General features: G+C 36.8%; 4 protein-coding genes and 2 long non-coding RNA genes across 17 annotated transcripts; 5 read left to right on the top strand and 1 right to left on the bottom strand.

Moving 5' to 3' along the window:
- The first annotated feature begins 270 nt into the window (after positions 1–270).
- LOC130727484 (F-box protein AFR) lies at positions 271–2,240 on the top strand. The gene has a single exon (XM_057578633.1). The coding sequence runs from the start codon at positions 812–814 to the stop codon at positions 1,871–1,873; it is 1,062 nt and encodes a 353-aa protein (XP_057434616.1). The 5' UTR covers positions 271–811; the 3' UTR covers positions 1,874–2,240.
- A 1,901-nt stretch (positions 2,241–4,141) lies between these two features.
- Positions 4,142–4,753, top strand: LOC130727487 (uncharacterized). The gene has a single exon (XM_057578635.1). The coding sequence runs from the start codon at positions 4,349–4,351 to the stop codon at positions 4,550–4,552; it is 204 nt and encodes a 67-aa protein (XP_057434618.1). The 5' UTR covers positions 4,142–4,348; the 3' UTR covers positions 4,553–4,753.
- Positions 4,754–4,763: 10 nt separating this feature from the next.
- LOC130727485 (uncharacterized) lies at positions 4,764–7,267 on the bottom strand. Its single transcript, XM_057578634.1, has 2 exons — positions 6,807–7,267; positions 4,764–5,153 (listed from the first exon to the last, which is right to left on the bottom strand). The coding sequence occupies exons 1-2, from the start codon at positions 7,188–7,190 to the stop codon at positions 4,971–4,973; spliced, it is 567 nt and encodes a 188-aa protein (XP_057434617.1). The 5' UTR covers positions 7,191–7,267; the 3' UTR covers positions 4,764–4,970.
- A 7,242-nt stretch (positions 7,268–14,509) lies between these two features.
- On the top strand, positions 14,510–19,689 carry LOC130727488 (uncharacterized). Of its 12 annotated transcripts, none has more exons than XR_009015310.1 (5): positions 14,514–14,889; positions 15,601–15,711; positions 15,913–16,781; positions 16,868–17,010; positions 19,144–19,689. It is a non-coding gene; the product is annotated as an uncharacterized LOC130727488 (long non-coding RNA). The 12 variants fall into 12 exon arrangements; XR_009015312.1 differs by having other exon boundaries at positions 14,515–14,889; positions 15,948–16,781; XR_009015311.1 differs by having other exon boundaries at positions 14,515–14,889; positions 15,601–15,668.
- LOC130727489 (uncharacterized) lies at positions 17,017–17,980 on the top strand. Its single transcript, XR_009015315.1, has 2 exons — positions 17,017–17,218; positions 17,441–17,980. It is a non-coding gene; the product is annotated as an uncharacterized LOC130727489 (long non-coding RNA).
- A 2,410-nt stretch (positions 19,690–22,099) lies between the features above and the next one.
- LOC130710502 (uncharacterized) lies at positions 22,100–26,802 on the top strand. Its single transcript, XM_057559799.1, has 9 exons — positions 22,100–22,108; positions 22,262–22,277; positions 23,727–23,941; positions 23,996–24,111; positions 24,282–24,606; positions 24,813–24,925; positions 25,430–25,501; positions 26,221–26,341; positions 26,506–26,802. The coding sequence occupies exons 1-9, from the start codon at positions 22,100–22,102 to the stop codon at positions 26,758–26,760; spliced, it is 1,242 nt and encodes a 413-aa protein (XP_057415782.1). The 3' UTR covers positions 26,761–26,802.
- The last annotated feature ends 153 nt before the right edge of the window (positions 26,803–26,955 follow it).

The following is a 26,955-nucleotide window of genomic DNA, read 5'->3' on the forward strand; positions in this document are numbered from 1 at the left end:
TCTATAAACCACCTGATATCCAATTACCATTACCATTTGGATGCTAAATATTTCAAATTCGAGATTTTGTTACAGTTTAGACGCAAAGATATTATGAGAGGATCAAACTCAAGAGTTGTGGGTTCTTCCTACACCTCGCATGTGTTTACATGGGTAAAAAAATAGAATAAATTAGCCACCACCACAAAAAAAAAAAGTCCATCTTGATGACAATGATTAACACTTTTGTGTTGGCAATTCATTCCTCTTCGTGTGTTGTGTCCCCAGCGCCCACCCTCTTTTGTGTACACACACTGTCCTTTCCTCCCTCTCTCTCATTGATTGATCCATCCATCTACTCCAAATAATGTAAACGAATCAACCAACTCTCCTTTTCTCTTTATCAATCGTTTCTCATCTCAACCAAACCAACAATCCCAAATTCAACACCAAGTTCATCACTTCATCACCTCAACTTATGCTTTTGCAGCAATCACGTCACTCTCAGCTGTAACTTTTTTAATCCTTTCTTCAATCCCCAAGTCTTTGTTCATACGGATTTGCCGGAAACATTTAAAATACTCCCATCCCATTCCATTCACTCCCCTACTCTGTTTTACTCTGTTTTCTCTACACACCCACTTAGCTTAGCTCACTGTGCATCAGAATCTACCCTACCCACCACCAAATTTTATACTCAAACCAATCACAAACGTTCTTAAGGCCCTACCCTTCACTTTTTCTCCAGCAATTCCGTGTCGTGGCATACAAGGGTCTCTCTCTCTTTTCCTTTATATGCCATAGACAGTAACCATAGCAGAAAACAAAGAAAATGGCGGTTGTGGAAGGCGACAAAGAAAGAGAGCCACTCATTCCGGGGTTACCGGATGAAGTTGCAGAGCTTTGTCTTCTTCATGTTCCTTACCCTTACCAAGCTCTAGTTCGCTCTGTTTCATCTTCATGGAACAGAGCAATCACACACCCTGCTTTCAAGAAAACTCTCTCTCGCTCATACCTATTCGTTGTTGCTGTGAATAAAGCAACCGGTAAGATTCAATGGCAGGCGCTGGACCCATCATCGGCGCGGTGGTTCGTGCTTCCTCCGATGCCGCTGAGCGACGCCGGTGGACAAACTTCCTTCGCCTGTGCATCGCTGCCGAGACAGGGGAAGCTCTTCGTGATGGGGATGAAGACCGCTGTAGTATACAGCACTGCAACAAATCAGTGGTCGGTGGCGAGTGGGGTTCCCGGCGGGAGGTCGTTTTTCGCGGCGGAGGAGGTTAACGGGAGGATTGTGGCGGTTGGTGAGCGCGGGACGGGAATCTACGACCCGGAGAAAGATAAGTGGACGAGGGGCGCTGCGCTGAGCGGGGAGCTGAAGAGGTACGAGGCGGCGGCGGTGGAGGGGAAGGTGTACGTGACGGAGGGGTGGTGCTGGCCGTTCACGCGCCGGCCGAGAGGGTGGGCGTATGATTCCGAGAGGGACACGTGGCGGGAGATGAGGGAGGGGCTGAGGGACGGGTGGACGGGGGTGAGCGTGGCGGTGGAGGGGAAGCTCTTTGTGATCCCCGAGTACGGTGACTTGCCGGTGAAGTTTTACGACGAGGGAACTGACACGTGGCGGTGTGTGGCTGGGGACAGGTTTCCTAGGGAAGCAATGCAGAGACCCTTTTGTGGGAGGGGTTTAGATGGCAAAATCTATGTGGTCTCTTCTGGTTTGAATGTGGCCATTGGGAGTGTTGTTTTTGTTAACAATGTCCCCCAACATGATAGTCACAATGACAACAACAATGGTGGACAAGGTGTTGGGGTTGAGTTGACGTGGCAGGTGGTGGAGGCGCCACCAGCTTTCCGCGAATTCTCACCTTCTAGTTGTCAGGTGTTGTATGCTTGATGAAGTTCGATTCTCAACTCTTGTCTCATGCTCCTAACCGTTAAGTGCGCTGATTGTAGATTAACGATTTATCTTATCGAAACCGACCATCGGATATCTTTGATTAAGACGAAAAGGTGTTGTATGCTTGAACATGAACAACTACATTTGCAACTGTTTATTGAGTAATGGCCAGGGTGGATATGTTTTTATTCACTAGTAGTGGCCAGGGTAGACAACAGACACTTTTTTGTTTTTGTTCTTGTTTTATTAGGCATGTCTTCACATTCTAGCAATGCTTCCAATGTATTTTGGGGGGTATTGGGGGCAATTTTGTTTATTTTAGTGAAAAGGATGAATGGAAAGGAGAGTTGAGTTGTTAGTTAAATGAATCTGAATCATTAGCATGGTGTGTAATAGAATATAGGGATGCAAGTAGAGATCGAACACCTGCTGTGTAGGAGGATTATAAGACAATGATTCGGAAGTATAGCTTGGAGCTTCATCATGGAACGCATGTTCTGAACAATCCTGCTTTAATCATTTAAATCAAATATTAAATGGAAAGAAAAACAACGAGGAGAGAGAGGTAGTTTTACTTTGGTCTTTCATATTTTGGATTAAGGTCTTTTTGTCCTATTTTTTAGGAGCCCAAGGAATAATAGTGACTAACTTCCACATTGCGGGTGCTCGGCAAGTAAATGACTCGATCTTATGGTTAAAAAATAAGTTGAGCAAACCATCACGCCACAATTCATCGTTAAAATCTTATATGCTCGTTTGAAAAATAGTAAAGAAATGAGAATATTAAGTTTAGCTTTCATTTGGAACGAAGAAATATTCATATTTTTTAGGTTAAGTAATCTTTATAAACATTAAATCTCATTGTTTTCATAATGGGGTTATCTGACTGTTTTTTCATTATCTTTCTATTACAATTTCAACATGGGCGTAGTGAGTGTCAAATATCTTTCCTAAAGTGCGGTTTTTAATGATCGAAACCTTTTGCCCACTAAGAGAATCAAACTTTTCAACGCATGGAATCAAACAACCACTTTTTTTGTCAACATCACGAAACTTCATAGATACATGGGCTAGAAGGCGCAAGAGGTTATAAAGAGGGTAATAGGCACTTGTGAATCTTTGACAAAAAAAAGGTACTTGTGAATCTAAAGCTACCAGCTACTTCACCAAAGTTCGCCGAAGTGCCTCAATCAAAACCTTGTTGAGAAGCACCACATTAACTAGAAATATGGTCAAGATAATCCTTGAATAGGGTAGAGTAATCCTCACATGTAAGCTGGTTTTTGCTGGTTTTTGAGATAGAGATAGGTCTAACCTAAATTCTAAGCACTCTCCTACTCCCTAGGGTTTCCTTTCAACAAGTTTCAACTTAATTTATTTAACCTCTTTGTTCCATTTTTTTCAAGGACTTTGTATAGATTAAGAATACTATCTATGGATTAAGGGCGATTGGAGAGAAAAGTGGAGTAACATCATGAGGTACTATCATTCATAGATTTTTTTCTTTTAGCTTCTCTTTTTACTTAGTGAGCTTTCTTTTCAATAAAGAACGGAGAATACTATTTATGTGTTTTTTATTATAACAACAAAGGAATATAAACTTCTTTTCAAAATAAATCAACAAAGGAATATATACTTTAATTTTTTAAATAATTGATGTAAAAGGAAAGTGTAAAAACAATAATCTGCAATAGCATTTCTATTTGAGAAATTTCCATGTCTCATTCCATGTAATAATTTTTTTGTTCACACAATTGGATGTCTTTGAGGAGAAGTTAGCACCAGCCACTAGTTTAAAATTAAATTCTATAAAGTGGCTCGAGCTGCAACTAGTTGACGGCGGCGAACAAACGTCCTCCTTGTTTTTTCAATAAAAAATTGTACATCTTTATTGCATGTTGTATCATTTTTTTATAGAAATGTTTTAGCGTATTCAGCTCCAGGCATCAACACGGTTTAAGAATAATTAGTCGGATAAAGAAGTACTTATATACTTATATATGATCTAAGAACACAGTTCTTATATCAGTAACAGCTGAAGTCACACACACAACTTTCTGAACTGAAGTAGTACGTCTCGAACACCTTTGTCAATACGTGTTGGCACATGTTTTTATCAATTTTGCCTTATTTTTTGACTTTTGTTCTAACTATTCTAGATATTTTCCCTTAAATATATAATATGGGCCATGGTGACGTCACCAAAGAACGAGTATGCGGAGGTGAAGGAAATAGATGGGAAGAAAAGTAGAGCGGAATTTTGTGAATACGCGGTTCCTTTTGTTTGATTATACACGATTTGGTTAAGGTATTCTCCACTCTTCCAGAACCTGCCTTGAACAGAACTTATATATTCCATCCCTTCCCAACACACAGCAAAGTCTATTATCAATACTATCATCAACCTAGAAAAAATACACAGATTGTTGTCATAATAGAAGAAGAGTGCATAGAGAAAGAAGGAGAAAGAAGATGTGTTTGGTGTTTGTGTGCGGCGATGATGAAAGAGTGGTGTCAAGGCAACAAGCACCAGGGGCGTGTCCTAATTGCGGAGGGATGATCCAGGCTCTGGACGTAAAGAGGCGGTGGACCTTCTGTTTCATACCGTTGTATGTTAAGACCAAGCGCAGACACTGCTGCACCGTCTGCGCCAAAAAACTCGTCGTCAAGCAATAGTAGCTCATCATCATCAACATCACCACACAAGATCATCTCACCAAATAAGTTTGTTTAGAATTTGTAGCGGTCTCTCCCAACAGATGGTTTTCCCATGATCGAACTTGTGTTCTCACCTTTACATGACCTAGCTTGCGACCTTGTTTGTATATACTAGACTAGATATCATGATTATATGATAACTTTTCTCCATTTTGAGTATTCATATCTCCATAGTTATACTGATAATTATTTACTTTAAATCAGTAGCAGTTTATAAAGTGTCAGACATCTGTTCACATGTTTTGTTCCTTTCTTTATCAGAAATATAGATTAGTAGAAACAAAACATACTAAAGGCATGACATCTGTTAACATAATTAAAAAGGAATTTAAAAAATCAGTGTATTTTCTACCAAAAACAAATGAAGGGGAAAAGCTCACTTGCAGAGTTTCAACTTCTTGAAATACGGAGATACAACTGACTTGGGGTAAGGTTTTGTGGCGAGGCATGTAGGGAAGTTTTCAGGTTGTTCAATCCACAGTTTGTGAATGATCCCACCAGATGTAAGCTTCTCAGACAAGTTTTTTATTTGGGGCTCTCCCTTCACTTCAAGTGTGACCTGCAGTTTAAGTAGCCAGTTAATTCATATTTCAATTCATAAACCAGAGGCTAAGCTGCAGCAAAATATGAATTAGATCTATTAGTATGTATGTAGCCTACACTACAGAAAAGCGGAAAAATTTAGATTGCAAAATCGATGTCAAAAGGCACAATCTAATTGCAACAACAGATAACCAAGAGTCACTATGTAGAAGCATTTAACACCTCACTATTCCCCGAAATTTCTGTAATGCTCAGCTCAGTGTGTACAACTAATGAACAGCCTACCTACTCAACAAACCAATTTTCAAGAATGAAAGTATTAAATCCTATAAAAAAAATTCAATAATCACACTTCAGTATTATTGCCTTCATATAAGCTCTTTCATATTAAATGATCATCTAATCTCCTAATAAATTCTGTATTCGTGCATGACATGTTTAAAATATCCCAATTCTACAAAAATGGGTGACAAATAGCATAAGAAAAGCAAATTCAAATGAAGATGGTTTGGACCAACAAGTGGTTGCTTCAAGTGGTATATCCGTATATGCTTGATCCCCCATAAAATCTCAGGTTTAAGTTTTGTGTATGGAAAAATCTCCGCTTGTGCAAATGGTTGTTAACAATCATTTCGAAACAAAAACCGAAAGAAACTCTCCTGATGGATTAATATGAAAGTCCGTTTATGTCACACTCAATTAGTATCCAAGCACACACTTAAGCTGGGCTATTTAGAAAGTGGCTGACTAAGGAGAGCCAAGGGTCTTCCCTACTAAAATAGTATCCCCTGGCGGGATGCATCTGTGTCTACAATGACTGTTTCTGAAAAATCTAGAACAGCAAGTATTGGTAAGGAATTCATGGCTAAAGTATGTCTTATTTGCTTCTTGTGACCAATGGAAGTTATCCTCCTTCAATAGCTCTCTAAGAGGCTTGACGATCTGCCCATAATTGCTTACAAACCTTCTATAGAACCCCCTAAGTCCTAAGAATCCCCACAAGTCTTTTAACATCCTTCCAGACCACTCCAATCACTTGAACATGGTCTCAACATTTCTTTGGTTTCACCATTGAAACAATAGGACCCAAATATTTCACTTGACTAGCTGCAAAACTACACTTTTACTAGTTCACTACCAACTTATGAAGTCTCAATAGCTGAAAAAACCTCCCTTAAAAGCTCCACAATCCACATGGTAGTAAACACAATTGACATCACCAAAAACTCATCATTTCCTTCATAGGTTCTGAATCACTCACAGTAGCAGGGTTGTTAATGGCGGATAGCGTAGCGTAACGGCAAGCCCAAAAAACACTTTTCGAGCGCTATTGCGACACTATAGCAGACAATAGCGGCGAATAGTGGAGTTGCGGTGAACCCCAGGGCGCTACGCTATAGCGCGCTATTAACAAGCATGGTGACTCTAGTTAATTCATATAGTTTCTTATGATCTACAAATTCAACACAAAGGGCAAGCACACTAAGTGTGTGTTTGGTTTCAAATCTAGAGAGGCCAAACGTGGATCCAGAAATCCAAAAGCAACTATTTCTTACTTCTGCAAAAGTGGATGAGGGTCAAACGTGGATCTGCAGAAGTTTTCCAAACACACACTAAATAATACAAGTTCAATCTCAAAAATTCAACTAGAAAAAACCTAAAATCTTACTTTGTGCATAGAATCAATTTTATCAGGGCTGCAATAATCGACGGTGAGAGGATCGTCTTTGCTAGACCAAATGGCGGAAACAGAAGCGTGGCAGCCTTGAGTAACAACGCTACCCAGCGGCCAAGTGTCGATCAGGTCTCGCCGGAGCACCACGTACTGGACCAAAACATCGGCGTTTTCCGGCTTCGACGGTGCTTCAATCGGAGTCGAAAGAGTGTCGGAATCGGCGGGTTGACTCATTGAGCTAGAGGTGAGTCCACTCGCCCGGTACGAGACAGAAGCTGCGTGAAAATGTGCTAGTGTAACCCTAACTCTGGAAGAGAGGTACGAACTGGAGGGAGTGAAGAAACGAATCGATGGGAAAGTGCAGGCCATTGTGTGCATATTTCATAGTTTTCTTATTTTTTCCCCCTCTTTCAACAAATTAATTTAATTTTTATTTGTGGAATCTAGATTATTGTTTCCTTTTTTTTCAAAGATATACCAAGATTTCTTTGTTCACGTATGTACTTCCATAAGGATTGGCTGTGAGATTTCTCCCGCAATGGGCGGTCTAGCAATATGCAAGCTAGATCCCGGTGTAAATTGAGATTGCAAAATAAAACTTTGGGATAATCATTAATTGTGAGGGATTGTTATTGTATCTCGAACAGGTTAACAACAGTCAAGGGAAAAAAAATTCAAATATTAATCTAATATATAACTTTATAACCTCGTGTTGAAGTTCATTTCGAGGCGAGTCGAGGGCGAAGTTCACATTATTACAAGGTCTAACTACGTTATGACACTTCAGTAATTGGTGGGGTTGAAGTTCACCCTAAATGCCCTCCAATTAGGGACGTCTCAATTGACATTATCTCTATAAAATGGATTCAAAATCTTAGCCAGTACAACAATGGTTTGGCCTAATTCCTCCATAGAAAGAGTCATAGTTCTTGCACACGACTACTCTGGTTTGTCTCGCTTTCTATTTCGTTTGTGACAAAAGTTCATTTCTAGAGATTTCTCCACATGGTGCCTCAAGCTGTGAATCTAGGAAGCATGAATTGACTTCTCCAAATCATTGATTTGTTTCTCAACTCTCCTCAGAAATTCATCTAGCCTTGGAATGCGGTCTCCAATTTGTGTTTAAGGAACGAATCAAGGATTTGGAGAACCTTCGTCAAAATGTTGTCTTCTACACGTTCCAACTATTACAATGAAAGTTGATTTCTTTCCTAAAGATGACACCAAAACGTTCTTCTAGAAATAGATCTGAGAGCACATTTTGATATTTGAGTGGTGGATGTAGGCTGGACACACAATAGTGTGTGCAATGTCCATGGTAGAGCACGACATAGGATGTACCTGTAAAAGAGACGACACTCAAGTCAGCTTCATCTTGTAGATAGAGACTCAAAGTCTTAGAAAAATATTCAATAAGCAAAATGAGTAATGCTTATGTAACTAAATAATGAAATATGTATTTATAGAGCATGACAAAATCATTAATTAAGGAATCGAATCTTAGTGAAGTTTGTGGAAGACTTCTGAAATAATGATTATGTTTGAGCAGCCTTTTATTTGTTTAGCTCGACCAGTTGTTTGACGAGATAAATCTTCATTTTAGGATAACATTGATGGTGATGGTCATTTGGGCTGGTCAAAAAAGATTTCAAGACCCCCTTACAAAATAAGATGAAGGGGAGGCCACAAACGGCGCGTTGGCCGTGATGACCACAAGCTCCGGCCTCTAGCGGCGGCGTCGATGATGATGCTCACAAAGAAGTAGTGGAGATGAACGAGATTTCTTCTTTGTCAAGTCGCCACTTGCCATTGCGGATCATCAGAGTTATCGGCCACCCACCACTGCACAACGACAGTACCCATTCTTCCCATCAAATTCAACGGCAAGACAACAAGAGTGGAGGGATGAGAAAAAGGTATGGCAAAGTCCATGCGGTATTCAATCTCAATAATTCATTATTTAATAATTAATCTACTAATTTTCATGGTTTAGTCTTTTGTATAACAAACTTTTGGAGAGTAAACCGAGAGAAATAACCAATAATTAAGCCATACTCTTTAAAACAAATAGTAATTGTTCCAACTGGGCTGAAATTAACTAATCGTGACATGTCGCAATATAATATTTACAGTCAGGGGCATATCTAGGGAGGGGCTGGCAGGGGCCATCGCCCCCAAGAATTTTGTTTACCACTCATATGTATTTTTCTGACCTAGAAAAAATAAATTTGTCGTTTCAACTGAGACATTCAGATGTTTCTCGAGATTCTAACTGAGTTTTACCAGAAGTTAGTTGAAAATGGAAAAGCAACAATATTTTAACTTGTTGATAGATTGGTACATCTTGTTTTGACCCTTCTTGTTTCAACATCATCTACAGAGCAATCTTATTTTGCAATTAAAGTTGTTAAGACTTGGCTTCGTAACAAAATTGAAGATGATCTTCTTATAAATTTATTAGTTGTATATATCGAGAGAGAAACTGCTGAAAAAATCTTTATTGGTACAATAATAGATATATTTAGTACAATAATAGATTTTTTTTTATTATTTAAAGTTTATCTAATATTCAAAGAAGTTTTTTTTAGTCTTATATTTCGCCCCCATCAAGAAATCCTGGATACGCCCCTGTTTACAATATTATTATATTATTACAACTAGCTAATTCTCTTAGGGGAAAACCATCTCTGAACTTGCCTTCATTCTAGCTAGTTACTCATGAAAGCAAGCAAGGAGTTAATCAACGGCTGACACCTTACTTGGAGTCGTGATTAAAAACCTTAAAAACCTGGGATCTTTTGTACAAGAGGAGTTTGGAGCATATTTGAATGTTCCAACAAGTCTTCCATTTATTTGGCAAGGAATCCGGTGTCACATGGAAGGAGCAAACATATCAATCAATATTAATATATATTAGAAAAAAAGAACTTATATCATACTCATTTAGTGACGTGGAAACACAACATCAATTCTCATAAAAATAATTCAACGTGTTAATTTGTTAGATAGCAAATTCCACGTGTCAATTTATTAGATAGCTTTTGATGTCTAAGTATAATTTTCTGATACCAAGTCAATATTATTTTGGCTTAATTGCACATTTGATCCCCCACTTTTACATTTTCCACGATTTTGGTCCCCAACAAAATTTAATTGCATTTTAGGACCCTAACGTTGTTCTCCGTTAGCAACTTTGGTCCCTCATCCCAATTCTGTCCAATTTCTAACGAAAATGCTGACGTGGCATTCATAAATAATATTTTAATTGAAATAAATTAATTTCTTTAATTAAAATATTTTCTTTATTGAAAACAAAAGAAAAACAAAAGAAAAGGAAAAGAAAATAAACCCCATCATCTTCTTCCATTCAACCACCACCTGCGCACCACAACACCACCACTCAACCACCCAAGCACCACCAACACTCAACCACCGCACCACCCCTCCACCCCCATCTTAACCCACCGAAAACACCCCCCACCAACCCAACATTTAGATCAACCTTTGAAGCACAAATTAACATTCAGATTCATCCTTTCAGCCATCAAACTCTCCAAACACACCCTAAAGCTTCAAAAATTTTCAGAACCCATTTGACCCTCATCTGAATCGCACCTCCATCTGAATCAAACATCGATTCTTCTCCACGACAGTGACACCACCATCGAATGTTCTAGCCACCGCAAAGTTCATTATCGAACCAGCTCTTTGAATCTCATTAGAGCTCCACTGACCCACAACACAATGCTCAATGTTGTGATCTTTAGGATCTGAGACCTGAATTTGATCATCAGGGTTTTGCAAGAAGATGCTATGAGAGGACGAGATTTGGGTTCCTAGTAGAGGAGATTTGGATGGTGGTGCGTGTTGAGAAGAAGAAGAATACGAAGAGGAGGAGGAGTGTCGTGACATGGGAGTGGCGGTGGTGGTGTGTGAGTGAGGGCTGGAGGTTGAAGATGGTGGTTGGGTAATTAAGAAGAAGAAACAAGAAAGAAGAAGATGTGATGCGTTGATCTGTTTTATCTTTTTTTTTTTCAATATAGAAAATAGTTTAGTTAAGGAAATTAATTTTTTTGAATTAAAATATTATTTACGAATGCCACGTCAGCATTTTCGTTAGAATTTGGACGGAATTGGGACGGAAGACCAAAGTTGCTAACGGAGAACAACGTTGGGGGTCCTAAAATGCAATTAAATTTTGTTGGGGACCAAAATCGTGGGAAATGTAAAAGTGGGGGACCAAATGTGCAATTAAGCCTATTATTTTCTAAGAGACCAAGTCGACAAAGGGATAATTTATTTGAAGCATTGCAGAACTGAATTTCAAATTGCTGATATTATGACCAAAGCATTGGAGATTGATAGATTTAAGGAACGTTTGTGTAGACACTTTGAATTAAGGGGGAGTCTTAGAAATATGGTTAACTATGTTTCTAGTCTCGATAAAATATGAAGAATGGAGTCAAGCTTCTCTAAAAAAAATTTAAAGCTTTTAGTCTCCAACATCATTGAAATATGTGAAATTAATTTCTGTCGTAGTTTTTGTGGCGATTATTGAGCATTAACCGCCATTTTCAACCGCCACAAATTATTTATTCTTAGTTTTAGTGATTGTTTAAACCACAACAAAATAAACCGAGAGAATAATTTCACCAATTTCATTAATGTTGGGATTAAAAGCTGTGAAATTATTATAGAGAGATAAATCCAATTGACCACTATGTTGGAGGACTAAACATATTTATTAGAAATATGCGAAGTGTGTTATAAGCCACTACTATTGACAACTTAGAGTATCTACATCCATCATACTCACTAAAATATTTACACTTTATTTTTTACAATTCCCCGTAATACCACATCATCTACACCACTTTACTAACTCTTTACTCCAACCTAACAACTCTTAAAAGTTCATATAGTAGATCTCACCATCAACATACATTTGTATATTTTATTATTTATCTCAATTTTAATCTAATTATATTAATTGTAAGTGCTTGTAAGAAATACAAGCTCACTTTTCAAGTCTAGTGTAGAGTATCTATTTTCACATACTAATCTTTGCCATATTGGGATTGAATATGTACGGTACTCATATGAGTATGTATTTAACATTAGATACTATCATTGGAGATGCTCTTAGAAGATGCTACACAAATTCTTTACAAGTTAAAAAACATGTACCATATATCTTAATTTTTTTTTACATCGAAAAGATAAATTGCATTTACCAGGAATCTATTCGGAACCTCCCATACCCAACACATATGTCTCCAGCTCCTAACACTTGGGCTATGGACTCTTAATTACTATCGGGCTTCAAATTCAATTATAATTTGGCGATTTACATAAGAAATATATAATTTGGCTTCTGTTGCGTGTTCTGTAGCCAGTAAAACTGTTTCGTTGAAGAGGTAGCGTGCTCTCGAGTCATGGTTTAAGGTTAACATTGATGGCTCTTTCTCCCCTACCAATAATCACGTTGCGTGTGGTAGTATCTAATTAAAGGGACCATATAGGAAATTTCCTGTTTGGCTTTTCTGCGAATCTTGGAACTTGTTCTATTCTTCGTGTTGAAATTCAGGTAGCGTTTGGTGACGGAACGAGACAGGACAGAACAGAACGGAACGAGACAGAACAGGATGGAACATGACAATGATGTTATGTGTGTTATGTTTGATAACTCCAAGTCAATAAAACAGAACAATGATTTTAATTACATATATAACCCTGCATGTATAATATTTGATTGAGGAAAACAAATTGAACTCAATTGAACATTTTGCATAGAAATCGTTTGTTATTGCTTACTTCATGAAATAATCACTTATTTCTTTAAAATAATCACTTATATATTGTTTAAGTTGTTTCAGTATGCTATTGAAAAAAGCAGAAACCTAATTATCTATTTAAGCTATTTTAAGTGCGTTTGTTTAGATTAAAAAAATATTGATTTCTAACTATAATTTTTTAAGAAATTTTGAGAAAAACATAAGTTAATTCGTGTTTGACTACTCTAATTAAAATCACTTTTTTTTTATCTCCTCTCATCTATCATCATAGATTTTCATTATAAGATAAAGTTACTGTTTCAAATAATCTGTTTTCAGCTTCAGCTGAAACAAACACAAAAAAGTGATTTTTTGATTAAAAAGTAATTTTTTCCAAAATAAGTTGAATCAAACGCACTCTAATTGGCTCGTTTATCATTTCTTACTAAAACTGATTTTACTTTTGAAAAAATAATTGATTTTATTTTAATTAAGTTGATTCGTGTTTGACTACTCTAATTAAAATCATTTTTTTATCTTCTCTCATCTATCAGATTTTCATGATAAGCTAAAATAACTGTTTCAAATAATCTGTTTTCAGCTTCACGTGAAACAAACACAAAAAGTGATATTTTGATTAAAAAAGTGATTTTTTGATTAAAAAGTAATTTTTCAAAATAAGTTGAATCAAACGCACTTTAATTGGCTCGTTTATCATTGCTTACAAAAAGTAATTTTACTTTTGAAAAAATAATTGATTTTATTTTAAGTGATTTTTTTGAAGAAGTAGATTTTCATTTAACTTTGTCTACAAATATAATAAGTGCTTTCAATTTTAGAAGTGATTTTAAACTGTTTAGATATATAAAATTTCATATATAAATTAGGGGTAGTTTTGAACTTGCAAAAGTTTTAAGAGAGTGTTTCGTTCTGTTCCCTTCCGTTCCACCCTTTTCCAGGGAACCAAAGTGTCCTGTTCCTGGAGTCTTTTGTCCCGTTCCGTTCCATCTTAAAAACATGACAAACTCAGAACGGAACCCATATGTCCTGTTCCGTTCCCTTCTCACCTGTCTACCAAACGCTACCTTAGTGAATTTTACACGGTATCAAAGATTCCATTAGCAAGAGATTTCAAGAAAGTCATTATTGAATCTCACTCTAAATTGGTTATTAATTTTCTGGATAAAGGCTTCCGAGTTTCTAATCCCAGCACACCCTGATCAGAGAGATTAAAAGTACTTGATCAATTAGTTATCTCATTGCCACCGGAAGCACATCTATAGGGAAGATAATTCAGTTGCAGATATATTTGCCAAGAGTTGGTTATTCCTGCTTATGCCCATGAAAAGTCATGATAGCATTTCATCCTTTAACATGGTTCTTTAATTCTTGTAACACTTCGTAAGTAAGGAAATAGTTCTTAGTTCTTTAGGCTTCTAAGACACTTCCAGAATCAATAAATTAAAGAAAAAGCTTCAAGAAATATATATGCCAATCCCTACTTTAGAAGTAATACCATATGTGAAAGAAAAGTTCTTGCACGCAAAACAATATCATATCGGAAAAAACTACGGTGGACCAGTGACTTGAGTAGTGTAAGTTACACTACCTTTCAAAATCAATTTCTGGCCACAATTAAATATGGAAAAAATAATTCTAAAGTCTAACTATTTTGGGTGGCTGAAAATTAACATGGTAAGTTACCATTTTATCCTGTCAAATAAATAAAGTTTTATTTATATCCCTCATCCATAATACAATTATATCCCTACCTCATATCCACCCTGTTATCAAATAATTTAGAGACCTCAAAAAAGAGAGTGAGGCACTCACAATTTACACGCTCTCTCACACATGGACACGTCAAGTTTTCTCTTAAATTTTCCATTCTCTGCTGAAGCGTGAAATACACTCGCTCTGCTCTCGAAACTTATTCCTCATTCCATTCCATCTTCCTCTAATTTCTCAATTCTGTTTTCTTATTTTTGGCTTTTCAATTTTCAAATCAGTTTGAAAATACCGTTTCTCAAATAATTGGAAACTCCCATCGGTTCTGGTTTTCTCCTCTTTCCCTCTGTCGACGTCTACTACGTTTCTGTCTATCTGTGCTTTCTTCTCTCTTAGTTTTGATTTTTCCTTCTCAATGCAGTCTTTTTTTCTCCTATTTCACTCCGCCTCATTTCCCCATCTCTATCGCTTATTTTTCGTTTCATATGCTCGCTTTCTTACTGGGTTGTTGAAGACTGAAGAGCAATGAAACTGTTTTGAGGTCTCAACTTGAATGTATAAACTATGTTGTCCAGGTACTATTTTAAGGTTGCGTTCTTTTGTTGTTTCATGTGGGTACGTGTGCGATTTATCATTCCTTCTCTTCCATTTCTATTAAATTTTGAATGAGCAAAGTTTAGAATCAAGCTTATTCTACTGATCGGGTTGGAAAAAAATTAATGGATCATGGGCATCAAATATCACTCATGACATTAGGGAAGCTTTTCTTATTAATTTAGATTCTATGGGTATATGCTGATTCTTTTTATTTGCAGTGAGAGGATCGCCTAGCATCTCAATAATGGTGTCCTGACCATAAAAGCTGATTTACAATGATTAATCAATTAGCATGTTGGTTCTGAAAATTCAGTGCCATTTTCTAGGAAGCTCATCACTTGAATTGCTCTATTTTTATTTAATTCCTAATTATTTGACATGTATGCTTTCTGTATTTATAAAACTTCCTTCTCAATGCTTCCTTCTCCAAGGCATCATATCAGTGCGATAAAATCTTCACAAAGAAAACTAGAAGACAAACTGCATATATATATACTTTGGTCTTTCATTTTTATGTAACAAATACCATTGTCATATTTGTATACAGTACTTTGGTCCTTGCAGGTGGCTTATTATATTTAAGTGTTAGAGGATTGATTCCCCTCTTGCTTATCATTCCCCTTGATTTTTTTTCTTCTATAATTTTCTCTTCTTTATAAGCAAAGCAATTCTTTCCCATATTTATGCAGGAATATATCATCCAAATTGGCTATTGGCTATCATAATAACTGGTGAAATCTACAGTGAACTTAACAAAGTATATACTTTTTTTAGTATCTTTGTTTTATTCTCCTGTTAAGGTAATTTTTTTGTTATTTAAAATAAAAATGGTGTTCAATGGCTTTGTATTTTATTGATTTAACTACTGTAATCATATTTATCTTTGCAAAAGTTTATTATCAGGCCTCCATGGAAAGGAGACAAGTTTTTTCCAGTCAAATTTTATAATTAAACAGGGGCAGAAATACTTTTTTTTTATTTTTTAGTTTCTGGTATTTCAGGTTGAGTAACTTATAAGCTTATATGGTTAACTTAGGTTCTGCTACTACACAGCAGGAAATGGAGGTTTCAGCCCGGCCAACCATACCAGGTTGTTGTCTAGACATTAAAACGGCGCTGAAATATTTTAACTGAAGCCGGATAGCAGAATGGCTCTATGTGATTTGATATTTGTATGCTTATATCTTAGCGTGCACTTGTTTAATTTATGATTTGATACCTCATGCACTTTTTATTGTGATATTGATTAGCTTCTTATAATTGCTCATGTTAATATTAGTCATGAGGTCTGTTGAACTTAGGAAATGTTCATTTTTTTTAATATGTAAGTACTCAAGCACTTACAAATAAATTTTAATATTAATAATATTTTAAAAAATTAAATATATCAAAACTAAAATTAAAATACCCGGGCAACTTGCTAGTTACCATTATATCCTCTTGTGTTTAGCCTCTTTCCTAACATTACCATTATACCCCTCCTCCTTTACCCTCTCTTCCTATCTCCAGTTCGATGCCGCCTCCGTTGGATAGCGTTGCCGGTCCTTCTCCCCTTCATCTTCTTCCTCATGGAACCCTTTGCCTGAACTACTGCCCGAGTTGGAGAACAGAGTGGGTTTTCAGATTGGGTTTTCATGGCTAGATCTAAACGAGAGCGAAACCGAGCCCAGCAGATCCAAGCCACTGCCATGCCTGTGTTGTAGATCTCACTGTCAAACCACCAGGGTCATCGTTGGGGTCGTATTCCACCACCATTGCCTCAGGCCGTTCCAACCACCATCCTTGCCTCAATCTCTCCCTCATCTGGGTTTGTTTGTGTCTCTGTCCTTTTCACTCATGGGATTGCTTCGATGGAGAAGAATCAGATGTGGTGAGAGAAATGAAGAAATTAATCTGAGTTTTGAATGAAGTTGATTTTTGTAAAAAAAATCCTAATTTTATTGACTGAATTTGCAGCACTGTGGTTCGATGAAGACTATAGTGTACTCCGATGAAGTCTTCAATCTCAGGTTCTCACTCACCATGACTCCGATGAAGAGTATGGTCGACTCCGATGAAGACTCTCACTCTAAGGTTCTCACATGGCCTCCGAAATAAGGGTATGGTGATGCCCAGAACCCAGAATTCTGTACTGTAAATGTTTGGCTGCTGCTTTTTATTTGTCAAATTTCATCCCATGCTTTCTTTCTTTTTGCGATCCTTTCTGATGGTTGCCATAAATTTATTGAATATGAAAGAAATTAATGCATTACTAGGGGAGAAGATGAGGAGGAGATTTTAGCAGAGTTTGAGAACTTGGAAACTTAGGTATATAGATTTTCAATTTTTGTTCTTTCATATTTACTTGTTTAATCATAATAAGTATGGAAGGGACATATTATTATGCTTCATTTTAGCCATTTCCATCTGATGGACTGAGAAATATTGTTGCAATAGAATAGAGCATTCAATGAACTCCTCATATCTGCACTAATATGGAGGCCCTTTGGCCCTTCTAAATGAATTGAATGCTATCGATTGGCTCCGCAGGGAAGTGGGTTGTGTGGGAGTGTGTGTGTGTCACATCTTTAGAGAAGCTAATGTGGAGGCCGATGAGCTAGCAAAGTCGGGATGTGACAGAATTGAGCCGCTTTGGGAGAAAGTGCTTTGATCCTTTATCTATTTATCTGTTCTACAGAGTTAGCTGGTTTTTTTGGGTTATGTCCCTCTCTTTTAGTCTTGAATTGGTTGTGGAAAACTATGCACTGATATATGGCATCAGCAAATACGATTTACTTGACTCAGATGCTGATGATCTTGCTGTGTGGTGCTGTTTCTGGGGTATCACAGAACATTTTAGAGGCAAAATAAGGCACTGTCTTTTGCTGGAGTGATTGTGGAGTCTTGGTGGTCCTTGCTTTTGGCAAAGTTGTAGGCTCAACTTTTTGTAGCCCTGTGTTCTGTGTCCTTTTATTTATGCTATTTTCTGCTTTTGTATCCTAGTTAGTTCTTTTCCTTTTTGGTGTTCCTTTTGCATTGAAAGTCATTCTTTGCGTGGCTTTCCTTGGCAGGTCTGTAACTCCTCATGAGGTTTTTGTCTCATGGATTATATCTACTAATAAAGTATTCTGTTTTCAAAAAAAAAAATCTGCACTAATATCTCCTAGCACCAATTTTCTTTTGAAATTTTGGTTCCTGGAGGTGGCTACTGTTTATCTTTCATTTCTGATGTCTAAGTGCATTTTTTGTCATTCTTCTATGATCAATCTAAATCAAACATCAATTCTGAAGAGAAGTTTTTATAAGCAGCTTCTGGCTGTCAGAATTGATTCTGAGGAAAAATATGTTATAAGTTGTAATTTTTCTGTGAGCTATTTTTTAGCAGTGTTCTTTTAGTGAATTCCCAGTTGAGTGGGAACACGGTAATATTCCCTATTATGCTGATAAAAAAAGAAGAAGTTATGAGTTGGGGAATCGATTAACTTTTATTTCTCTATGAGGTGGCTCCTACCTGTGCTGCCCAGAATGAGGATATGCTTAGCTAAGAATTAAAATTGACTGTATCCCTAATATGGTAGTTATTCTTTAGTTGGAGAGAAGTTGATTTTGATTCTTTCACTATGATTAATTCTATAATGCATACTCGAGAATGCCAATGTGCAATTAATTCATAGGTCTATTGGAATTCACTGAATTACAGGAGATTTGTAAACATCTGTAGAATTCTAATCTTCCAAAATTTTAATTCATGGGGTCCATGACCTGGTGTAGGGAGGGAGATGCAAAATTGCAGCCAAGGTGGCCTGACTAAGACTGATCCTATGATCAAGATTCAAGAAGTCTCTAAAGGGACTTGGTGCCACTTGAGCTAAGGCTCTTTGATTATACATTGTGGTCGCAATTTTGTCCTTACCTAATTAGACCCCGTTAAAGTGAAATATCATGCTGCACTCAACATTAATGCAGTTGAGTGAAAGTTGAACTGTTATTGTCACTGGAAGCTTGACTATACTGCTTCAAGGAAGTTACTAAATCAGAGTCATGTCATTTGATTGCCATTGCTCACATTTGGTTATGGATTGGGATTTGGGAATCTATTTTTCGAAGCATTTTCTATCAATGGTTTAATGTCAAAGAATGTTCTCTTGTGCATGATTTCATCTTGTTTGGCCCAAGTCTTGGACTTTACTGGGACAATGTATGTTTATAAACAATGCAAAGATTTTAAGTTTATTTTTATGGCTTTTCTGCAGAGATTATGATGGCAAAGTAACTCCTGAGAAGGTAGCAGCTGCTGCAATGTACTTAAAGGGTATACAAGAGCTCATCACATTTGAGAAACTACAAGGCCTCCCAAATTGCTGTGGTGTAGTTGATGTTACACACATCAATGTGTTTAGCTTCTACATAACCTCATAAGGAAGTGTGGCTTGGCCATGAGAAGAAACATAGCATGGTCAATAGTGGATCCTGGATATGAGGTTCAGAGACAGTCACTGGTTGGCCAGGTCATTTGAATGATTGGATGGTCTTTGAGGATTCAACTTTCCACAATCAAGATGCATATAAATGGGGAAGAGAATTTCTTACAGATCAGATCATGGGAGCAATAGGCTTAGGAGTAGTACAATATGTATCAATATATTGTATTTGTAGAAACACATTAAGTGTGATATTTATTTGCAGTTTTGTCAACGTTGTAATTTCAGTTAAATTGTGAGCTACTCCAGATTTGAGTTATTGTGTACTATTTTTTGTGACAATATCTTATATAATAAAAGTTATGATTCATTTATAGATATTCTACTTTTTTAGTGTATTTGATATTGCACAAATAAGTAATTCATTTATTCTTAGAGTAAGGAAGAATACATGTTTGAGCATCCCGAAATCGCTTTTAGGGATTGTTATTCCTTTTTTATTTAATTTTGGTTGGGTAACTCAAATTTTAATCTAATTACCTTTGACAAAAACAAAATGAAAGGAAGCCATAGAAGCTTCCAGGTGTAGGTTCTCGTCCATAGTATCAATTCTATGCTTAACACCACCAATCCAAAGATGTTGTAAATCTTGTTCCATTCCAGACACAAGTGGCACTACAAGAGGAGTGATTTCTGGAAAGTTTGGGGAATTTCTGGGCACATTTACATGATTTATAGGTTCCCCTTCAACCTGTTTTTCATCTTCTTCCTCAAAATCTTCACGGAAACTTCACTAATTCACCTTAAATCTATCCCTTTCCCCCATGGAAGCCATCACCGTCCTCAAACATCACCAATTTGTCCCTCGATGAATCCTACTTAAAATCTAACCAAACCTCTCCAAAAACTGTAGAATCATGTTTCTGGAAGCCCAAGGAGTAATTCTGGAACTTTTGGCATGATTCTGAGTTGATTTGGACCAAATCTGGGTTCAATTGTCAACGTGTTCCTCATGTTCAAATCTGTCCTTCTTCGAAACTTCCCTAAAATTCGACCAAATCTCACCAAAACCTACAGATTCATGTTTCTGGAAACCCAGAGATGAATTCTGTAAATTTTCACGAAGTTCCGGGGACGTTTCTGGGTTGCTGTTCTTCAGCTCCGGCAAGGGCTTAAAGATTCTGGCGAGCTGGCCGGTAAATCATCACCTTAAAACGTGTTTTTCTCCCTCGTCCGACCTCCGCTTGAGGCGATTCCAAAGCCTACGTACTTCTGGAAGCGAGGGGAATCCAATCCTATGCCCATCTCCGACCACCGGCGCACCTCCACCACCTCCGGTCATCTTCTCCGATGAGTCCTTCGCCGGAAAATTCATAGACAACCCATAAAATCTCTAGATCTTGAAATCTCCAGACATCTTAATTTTTAAAATGATCCTTAACCTAGGTAAATGATTCTTAGGATGACTAAGGTGATTTTTAATGCAACTAATTAATTTTAAGATGATTGGAGTTGTTCTAATGAATTGGTCCATATAATGATTAAAGTGATTCTAGGCACAAGTAATTGCTTCTTGAGATAATCCAACATATTCATATTATAAATATTTGATTTTTAAAATGATACTTAGCCTAGGTAAGTGATTCTTAGGATGACTGAGGTGATTTTTCATGCCTCTAATTAATTTAAAGATTATTAAACTTATTCTTCAGGTGTTTAACTGATCCTTATAATGATTAAAGTGATTCTTAGCATAAGTAATTGCATCTTGAGATAATCTAACTTATCCATATTATAAATAATTGATTTTTAAAATGATCTTTAACCTAGGTAAGTGATTCTTATGATGACTAAGGTGATTTTTAATGCATCTAATTAATTTTAAGATGATTGGAGTTGTTTTAATGTGATGAATTGATCCTTATAATGATTAAAGTGATTCTTAGCACAAGTAATTGCTTATTGAGATAATCAAACTTATCCACATTATAAATAATTGATTTTTAAAATGATCCTTAACCCAGGTAAGTGATTCGTAGGATGACTGACGTGATTTTTCATGCCTCTAATTAATTTAAAGATGATTAAAGTTGTTCTTAAGGTGTTTAATTGATCCTGATGATGATTAAAGAGCTTCTTAGCATAAGTAGTTGCTTCTTGAGATAATCTAACTTATCCATATTATAAATATCTGATTTTAAGATGATCCTTAACCTAGGTAAGTGATTCTTAGGATGACTAAGGTGATTTTTAATGCCACTAATTAATTTTAAGATGTTTGGAGTTGTTCTTAAGGTGATGAATTGATCCTTATAACGATTAAAGTGATTCTTGGCACAAGTAATTGATTCTTGAGATAATTTAACTTATCCATATTATAAATGTTTGATTTTTAAGATGATCATTAACCTAGGTAAGTGATTCTTAGAATGACTAAGGTGATTTTTCATGCCTCTAATTAATTTGAAGATGATTAAAGTTGTTCTTAAGGTGATTAATTGATTCTTACGATAATTAAAGTGTTCTTAACATGGTTATTTGTCACGTATTATGATTTAAGATGATCCTTAACCTAGCTAGGTGATCGTTAACATGATTAAGATGATTCTTAATGCGAATAATTAACTTTAAAGATGGTTAAAGTTGTTCTTAAGGCGTTTAATTGATCCTTATGATGATTAAAGTGATTATTAGCACAAGTAATTTATTATTGAGATAATTTAACTTATCCATATTATAAATAATTGATTTTTAAGATGATCCTTAACCTAGACAAGTGATTCTTAGGATGACCAAGGTGATTTTTAATGCCTCTAATTAATTTTAAGATGATTAAAGTTGTTCTTAAGGCGATTAATTGATTCTTATGACGATTAAAGTGTTCTTAACCTAGTTATTTGTCACATAATATGATTTAAGCTAACCATATTATAAATATTTGATTTTTCAGATAATCCTTAACCTAGGTAAGTGATTCTTAGCATGACTAAGGTGATTTCTAATGCCACTAATGAATTTTAAGATGATTAAAGTTGTTATTAAGGTGATTAACTAATTCTTAAGATGATTAAAGTGTTCTTAACCTAATTATTTGTCACATAATATGATTTAAACTATCCATATTATAAATAATTGATTTTTAAAATGATCCTTAACCTAGGTAAATGATTCTTAGGATGACTGACGTGATTTTTCATGCCTCTAATTAATTTAAAGATGATTAAAGTTGTTCTTAGGGCTCGTTTGACACGCCGTATTATGCATGATAATATAAGCTTATACAATACATTATGAGTTTATCCATTGTTTGGTGATGACATTGTATTGTATCAGTTTATCCATCAAAGTCCCCTTATACGTTAAAATGACGTATTATTTAATCCATCATGTGAGTGATGGATAAGGCATGATAAGGTTGTGACGTATAAGTCACCAGCACCACCACCCTCCATCGCTGCCAACTTCACTACTAGAAAAATGATTTTTCACATCTGACTTTTTATAACGGTGAATGAAATACCTGATGTGAAAGATAATGCGGTGGCAATATTGAAATTATAGTGAACTTTTATGAGAGTTTTTACATCAGTTGAGAATATGTCTGATGTGAAAAGTAATTAGTGAAGAGTTTTTACAACGGTTGATACAATAAGCGATGTGAAAGCTAAGTGCGTGGTATTTTTGAAATTTTGATGAAGTACTTTTTACATCAGGTATAATACAACCGTTAGGAAAAGTCTATCTTTTCTTTAATTTTCACATCGGTCATGATGTAACCGTTGGGAAAAGTCCCTATTTATTCTTTAATTTTTACACAAACCGTGAATCCAACCACACAAACTCAGTCATTCACAAAAAAACCTAAGTTGCTCCTGCTTATCTTCATCTTGTTCATCTTCCATCAAAGCTCATCTTCCCTATTACTCACAAGCCTTCCCTTTCTCTTCCCCTTCCTACCACATTCTCCATCCGAAACTTCACCACCACAACACTCTCCTACGGACTTTCCCTCCACAAAGGAACCACCCCATCCCAATCCCTATCCCAACACCAACTCCCTCTACCCAAAACAACGTCGTTCTCCGCGAAGAAACCTTCACCAGAGTCTACGACCTCGTCGCCGCTCCTACTCGTTGCTAAGCCTCGCCGTCGCTCCTGCTCTGTGACTCGCCGCCGCTCCTGCTAAACACTCCTCCTCCTCGTGGCTTCCACCTGGGAAGACGGGAAGCCTCCGCCCGAATCTCGCTTCTTCGCCTCGTGGCTCGCCCCGAGCATTTTAGGGTTGGTTCGTTGCTGCTATCGCGGTTGAGGTGTTGGAAGCAGAGGTTATGGTGACTCCTTTAATGTCGTCGCGAGGGACCTCACGAAGAGGATGAGGTAGCTGGGCGCAGCGGAGGTGGTTCCTCTTGTTGAAGGGGATGTTGATGAGGGTGACGTGGATGCGGTTTTCGACCGGTGGTGTGCAGAGGTGGTTGGGGTGTTGAAAGGTGATGATGACGGTGGTGCTGTTGAGAGTGATGAGGAAGGTGGTGTTTTGAGTGGTTCTGAAGGTGGTGATGACTCCTCCAATTTCTTTGATTGTTTCACCAGTGGTGGTTTATTGGATTTGCTTTACAGTCAATTGAACATTGTTAGATGATAATATCTTTTGGATTGGCTTTCTTCTAATGTTATCAATTTGCAGGGGTATAAAATTATTGGTTCATATAGCGGTGTCAAGATTTGTAGATGGACCAAGTCTCAGCTTCGAGCACGAGGTGGTTGCTACAAGCACTCATTTTATGGAATCGAGAGTCATAGGTAATGGTCACATGACTGACTACTACTTATTTCTGTGACACCTCTAGCTATATTTTGGTTCTAGGTCTGAGCTTCATATCTGTGTCAATGTACAACTCCTAGATTTCCTTTTAGTTGGCAACTCTTGATACTTAAATTAATTACCTTATATATGGCCACTGAATCTTAAGTTGTGTCACTCAGCGAACATGGCTTCCATCACCTCCGTCGAACTCAATCGGTGCTGGATTCTCCCATGTTGGTGACCAATTCATCTTTCGGCTCTTCTTCTTCGTCACCGTCGGCGGCGGACCCAAGCTCTCTCTTCTCGACGACGATTCTGAAGTGGAGCTGCTTAGTATATCCAACGGCGATGAGGATAATGTCAGAGATCCGGTTGCTCCGTCTAAGAGCCGTGGCGGCGCTGGTGGTAGCGGACGACAACCGTCGCTGGATGAGGATCGGACATGGGATGGTGAGGAGCCTAGTCCCTGGAAGCATGTTGACGAGGCTGAGGTATGCGATGGGTTCTGATTTAGGGATTTAGGGTTCATTTCATGTATAGGTTCGTATTTGTGTTTATTCGATTGTTGAAGTGTGTGAATGTCATAGATATACTTGGGAATTTCTTTGAATCAATTCAGTAGAAAAGTGTTTGATTTTTGAAACTACGAATCAATTTCTTGTAATTTTTGTTTTTATGAGCAGTGGTTGCTCTCCAGGACCTATACAGAACCTTGAACTACCCACCGGAGCTTCAAGGATGGAATGGTAGCGATCCTTGTGTGGAGTCTTGGAACGGAGTAGCATGTTCTGGGTCATCAGTTATACACTTGTAATGAAACAAACAACTCTGTAGTGTAGAGTAGACAAATTAGTATCCACATTATTAAGATGGTTTTGCCCCTAATTAATGAACCCCTTAATTGCATACTTTTTGTCTTTATGCATCAAAATTCAAGGATTGAACATCACTGGGTATCTCGGAGGCTTGCTTCACAATCTACAAAACTTGAAGCATCTGTAAGTAATTGTGTATATAGTTCAAGTTGTTCTGTTTCACTGTAAACATATGTGACTTACTTGTTTCCATATTCTTGTTTATTTAGGGATGTGAGTTCTAACAGCATAGTTGGTGAGATACCATATAGTTTGCTACCCAATGCCACACATCAGTGTGGAATTGGTGCACACATGGCTATTGTTCTGTGATTTCGTTCCTTCATCAGTATAAGCCTATTGTTATCCTGATTTCGTTCCTTCATCAGTGAATTCTATTTGTTCCTGTGACTCTGTGTCTTCAGCAGTGAGTTTTTCTGATGAATCTTATTTATTGCAGAAACATGGCTTGCAATTATTTGAGCCAAAATGCCCCTCATTATTTACCAACCATGAAGAAACTGAGACATCTGTGAGTCATTTTCTTATTGATTTTAGTCCACTGGTTGCTTGCTTTGTCTTACTACCTTCAGTCCATAATTTTAGTTGTTTAAGGTTATGCATGTAGTTTAAGAAGTCTTTAGTTGATATCCTAATTTACAACAAAACTCTTTACATTTATTCTTCCTCAACTTCCCACCACCAATACCAACCCACAATAAATGAAAGAAATGAAAACAACAAAAATAGAATGGAGGAAGTACTAGTAGTTATCTTGGGCTATAGACCACCATTACAATCATGGATAATATAAAAAGGATTTTTATGACTTCTGCCCAGTTGTATTGCTTGTGATGAGTGAATGTTGTATATGACAAAATGTTTAAATAGTTTTCTTTGGAAGTTCAAAGCTCTGTCAACCTTGTAGAATATTTGTAGTGAAAACTTTTCCACAGCCCTGTCATAATTCACAAATAAGTGATTACTTAGTGTAATAAAAGTCACGTCATGACAGAAAATAATAAGTTTTAAAATTTATATTTTAGTGATTAATAAGAAGAGAGCAGCACAACCCTCTAAATTTGAGAGCGGGCATGAAAGAGCTACCCTATTTGTAGTTAGTTGTATTCATCATGAATTAAGATGTTACTTGTCTTTTTCATGAATGCATGATTGCCATTTCTTGTTTATTAATCCAAAATTCTTGAACTAATCTTATGTGTGATTTTAATTTTTCATTTTCACATGCAGTGCAACTATGTTTGGAGTTTCAACAGAATCAATGCAGTTATCATATGACACAAGAGGGAACAGTGTGCCGACAATTTTGTTACAAATGCAAAGGCACTTGTATGCCCAAGGAGGGTTGCAGGTTGATCACCTAGATCTTTCTCAGCTCATCTTCTCCTTGTCTCAATTTCTCATATTGTTGAATATTACAACTGAACACAATTACAAAAAAAAAAAAACAAGACAGAGGGGATTTTCAGATGTCAAAATGTAATCTTGGTTAAACAATTGAATTTATGTATGCAGGCAGAGGGGATTTTCAGAATTAATACAGACAATACTCACACTGAAGCTTCCCTTCTTGACTGGGCTATTAATCTGATGGTTGATGTTGTCCAAGAGGAACATCTGAGTAGGATGAATGCACACAATATTGCCATGGTTCTAGTAAACTCAGTTTCTCCAGGAATAGTAGGGAGGAAAATGCATACATATACTGTATTAGTCCTTTTCATTTTTGTTATAAGATTGCAGATCATAGTTAAAATATTGCTAATGTAATTTTTTATCTTATGCTCAAAGACGGAAGTAAAACTTTTTAAATTTGTTGGTTTTGAGTTTGTATGGTTCTGCCTATAGGTGTGACTTTTTAATTGATTCCAAACATAACTGGTTTATTTTTTTTTTTAAATAAATGGGTTTTCACATCGGTTGCAATTCAAAGCCGATGTGAAATATGTAGTTTTCACATCAGTT

The sequence above is a fragment of the Lotus japonicus genome, chromosome 1, assembly GCF_012489685.1.
Source record: "Lotus japonicus ecotype B-129 chromosome 1, LjGifu_v1.2".
Taxonomy (NCBI): Eukaryota; Viridiplantae; Streptophyta; class Magnoliopsida; order Fabales; family Fabaceae; genus Lotus; species Lotus japonicus.

Coding starts and splice junctions, on each gene's coding strand:
- LOC130727484 (XM_057578633.1), top strand. CDS start 812: ATGGCGGTTGTGGAAGGCGACAAAGAAAGAGAGCCACTCATTCCGGGG.
- LOC130727487 (XM_057578635.1), top strand. CDS start 4,349: ATGTGTTTGGTGTTTGTGTGCGGCGATGATGAAAGAGTGGTGTCAAGG.
- LOC130727485 (XM_057578634.1), bottom strand. CDS start 7,190: ATGCACACAATGGCCTGCACTTTCCCATCGATTCGTTTCTTCACTCCC. Junction 5,154..6,806: donor AAATTGATTCTATGCACAAA/GTAAGATTTTAG, acceptor CTTAAACTGCAG/GTCACACTTGAAGTGAAGGG.
- LOC130710502 (XM_057559799.1), top strand. Junction 24,112..24,281: donor TATGGAATCGAGAGTCATAG/GTAATGGTCACA, acceptor CTGAATCTTAAG/TTGTGTCACTCAGCGAACAT. Junction 25,502..26,220: donor ATGAAGAAACTGAGACATCT/GTGAGTCATTTT, acceptor TTTCACATGCAG/TGCAACTATGTTTGGAGTTT.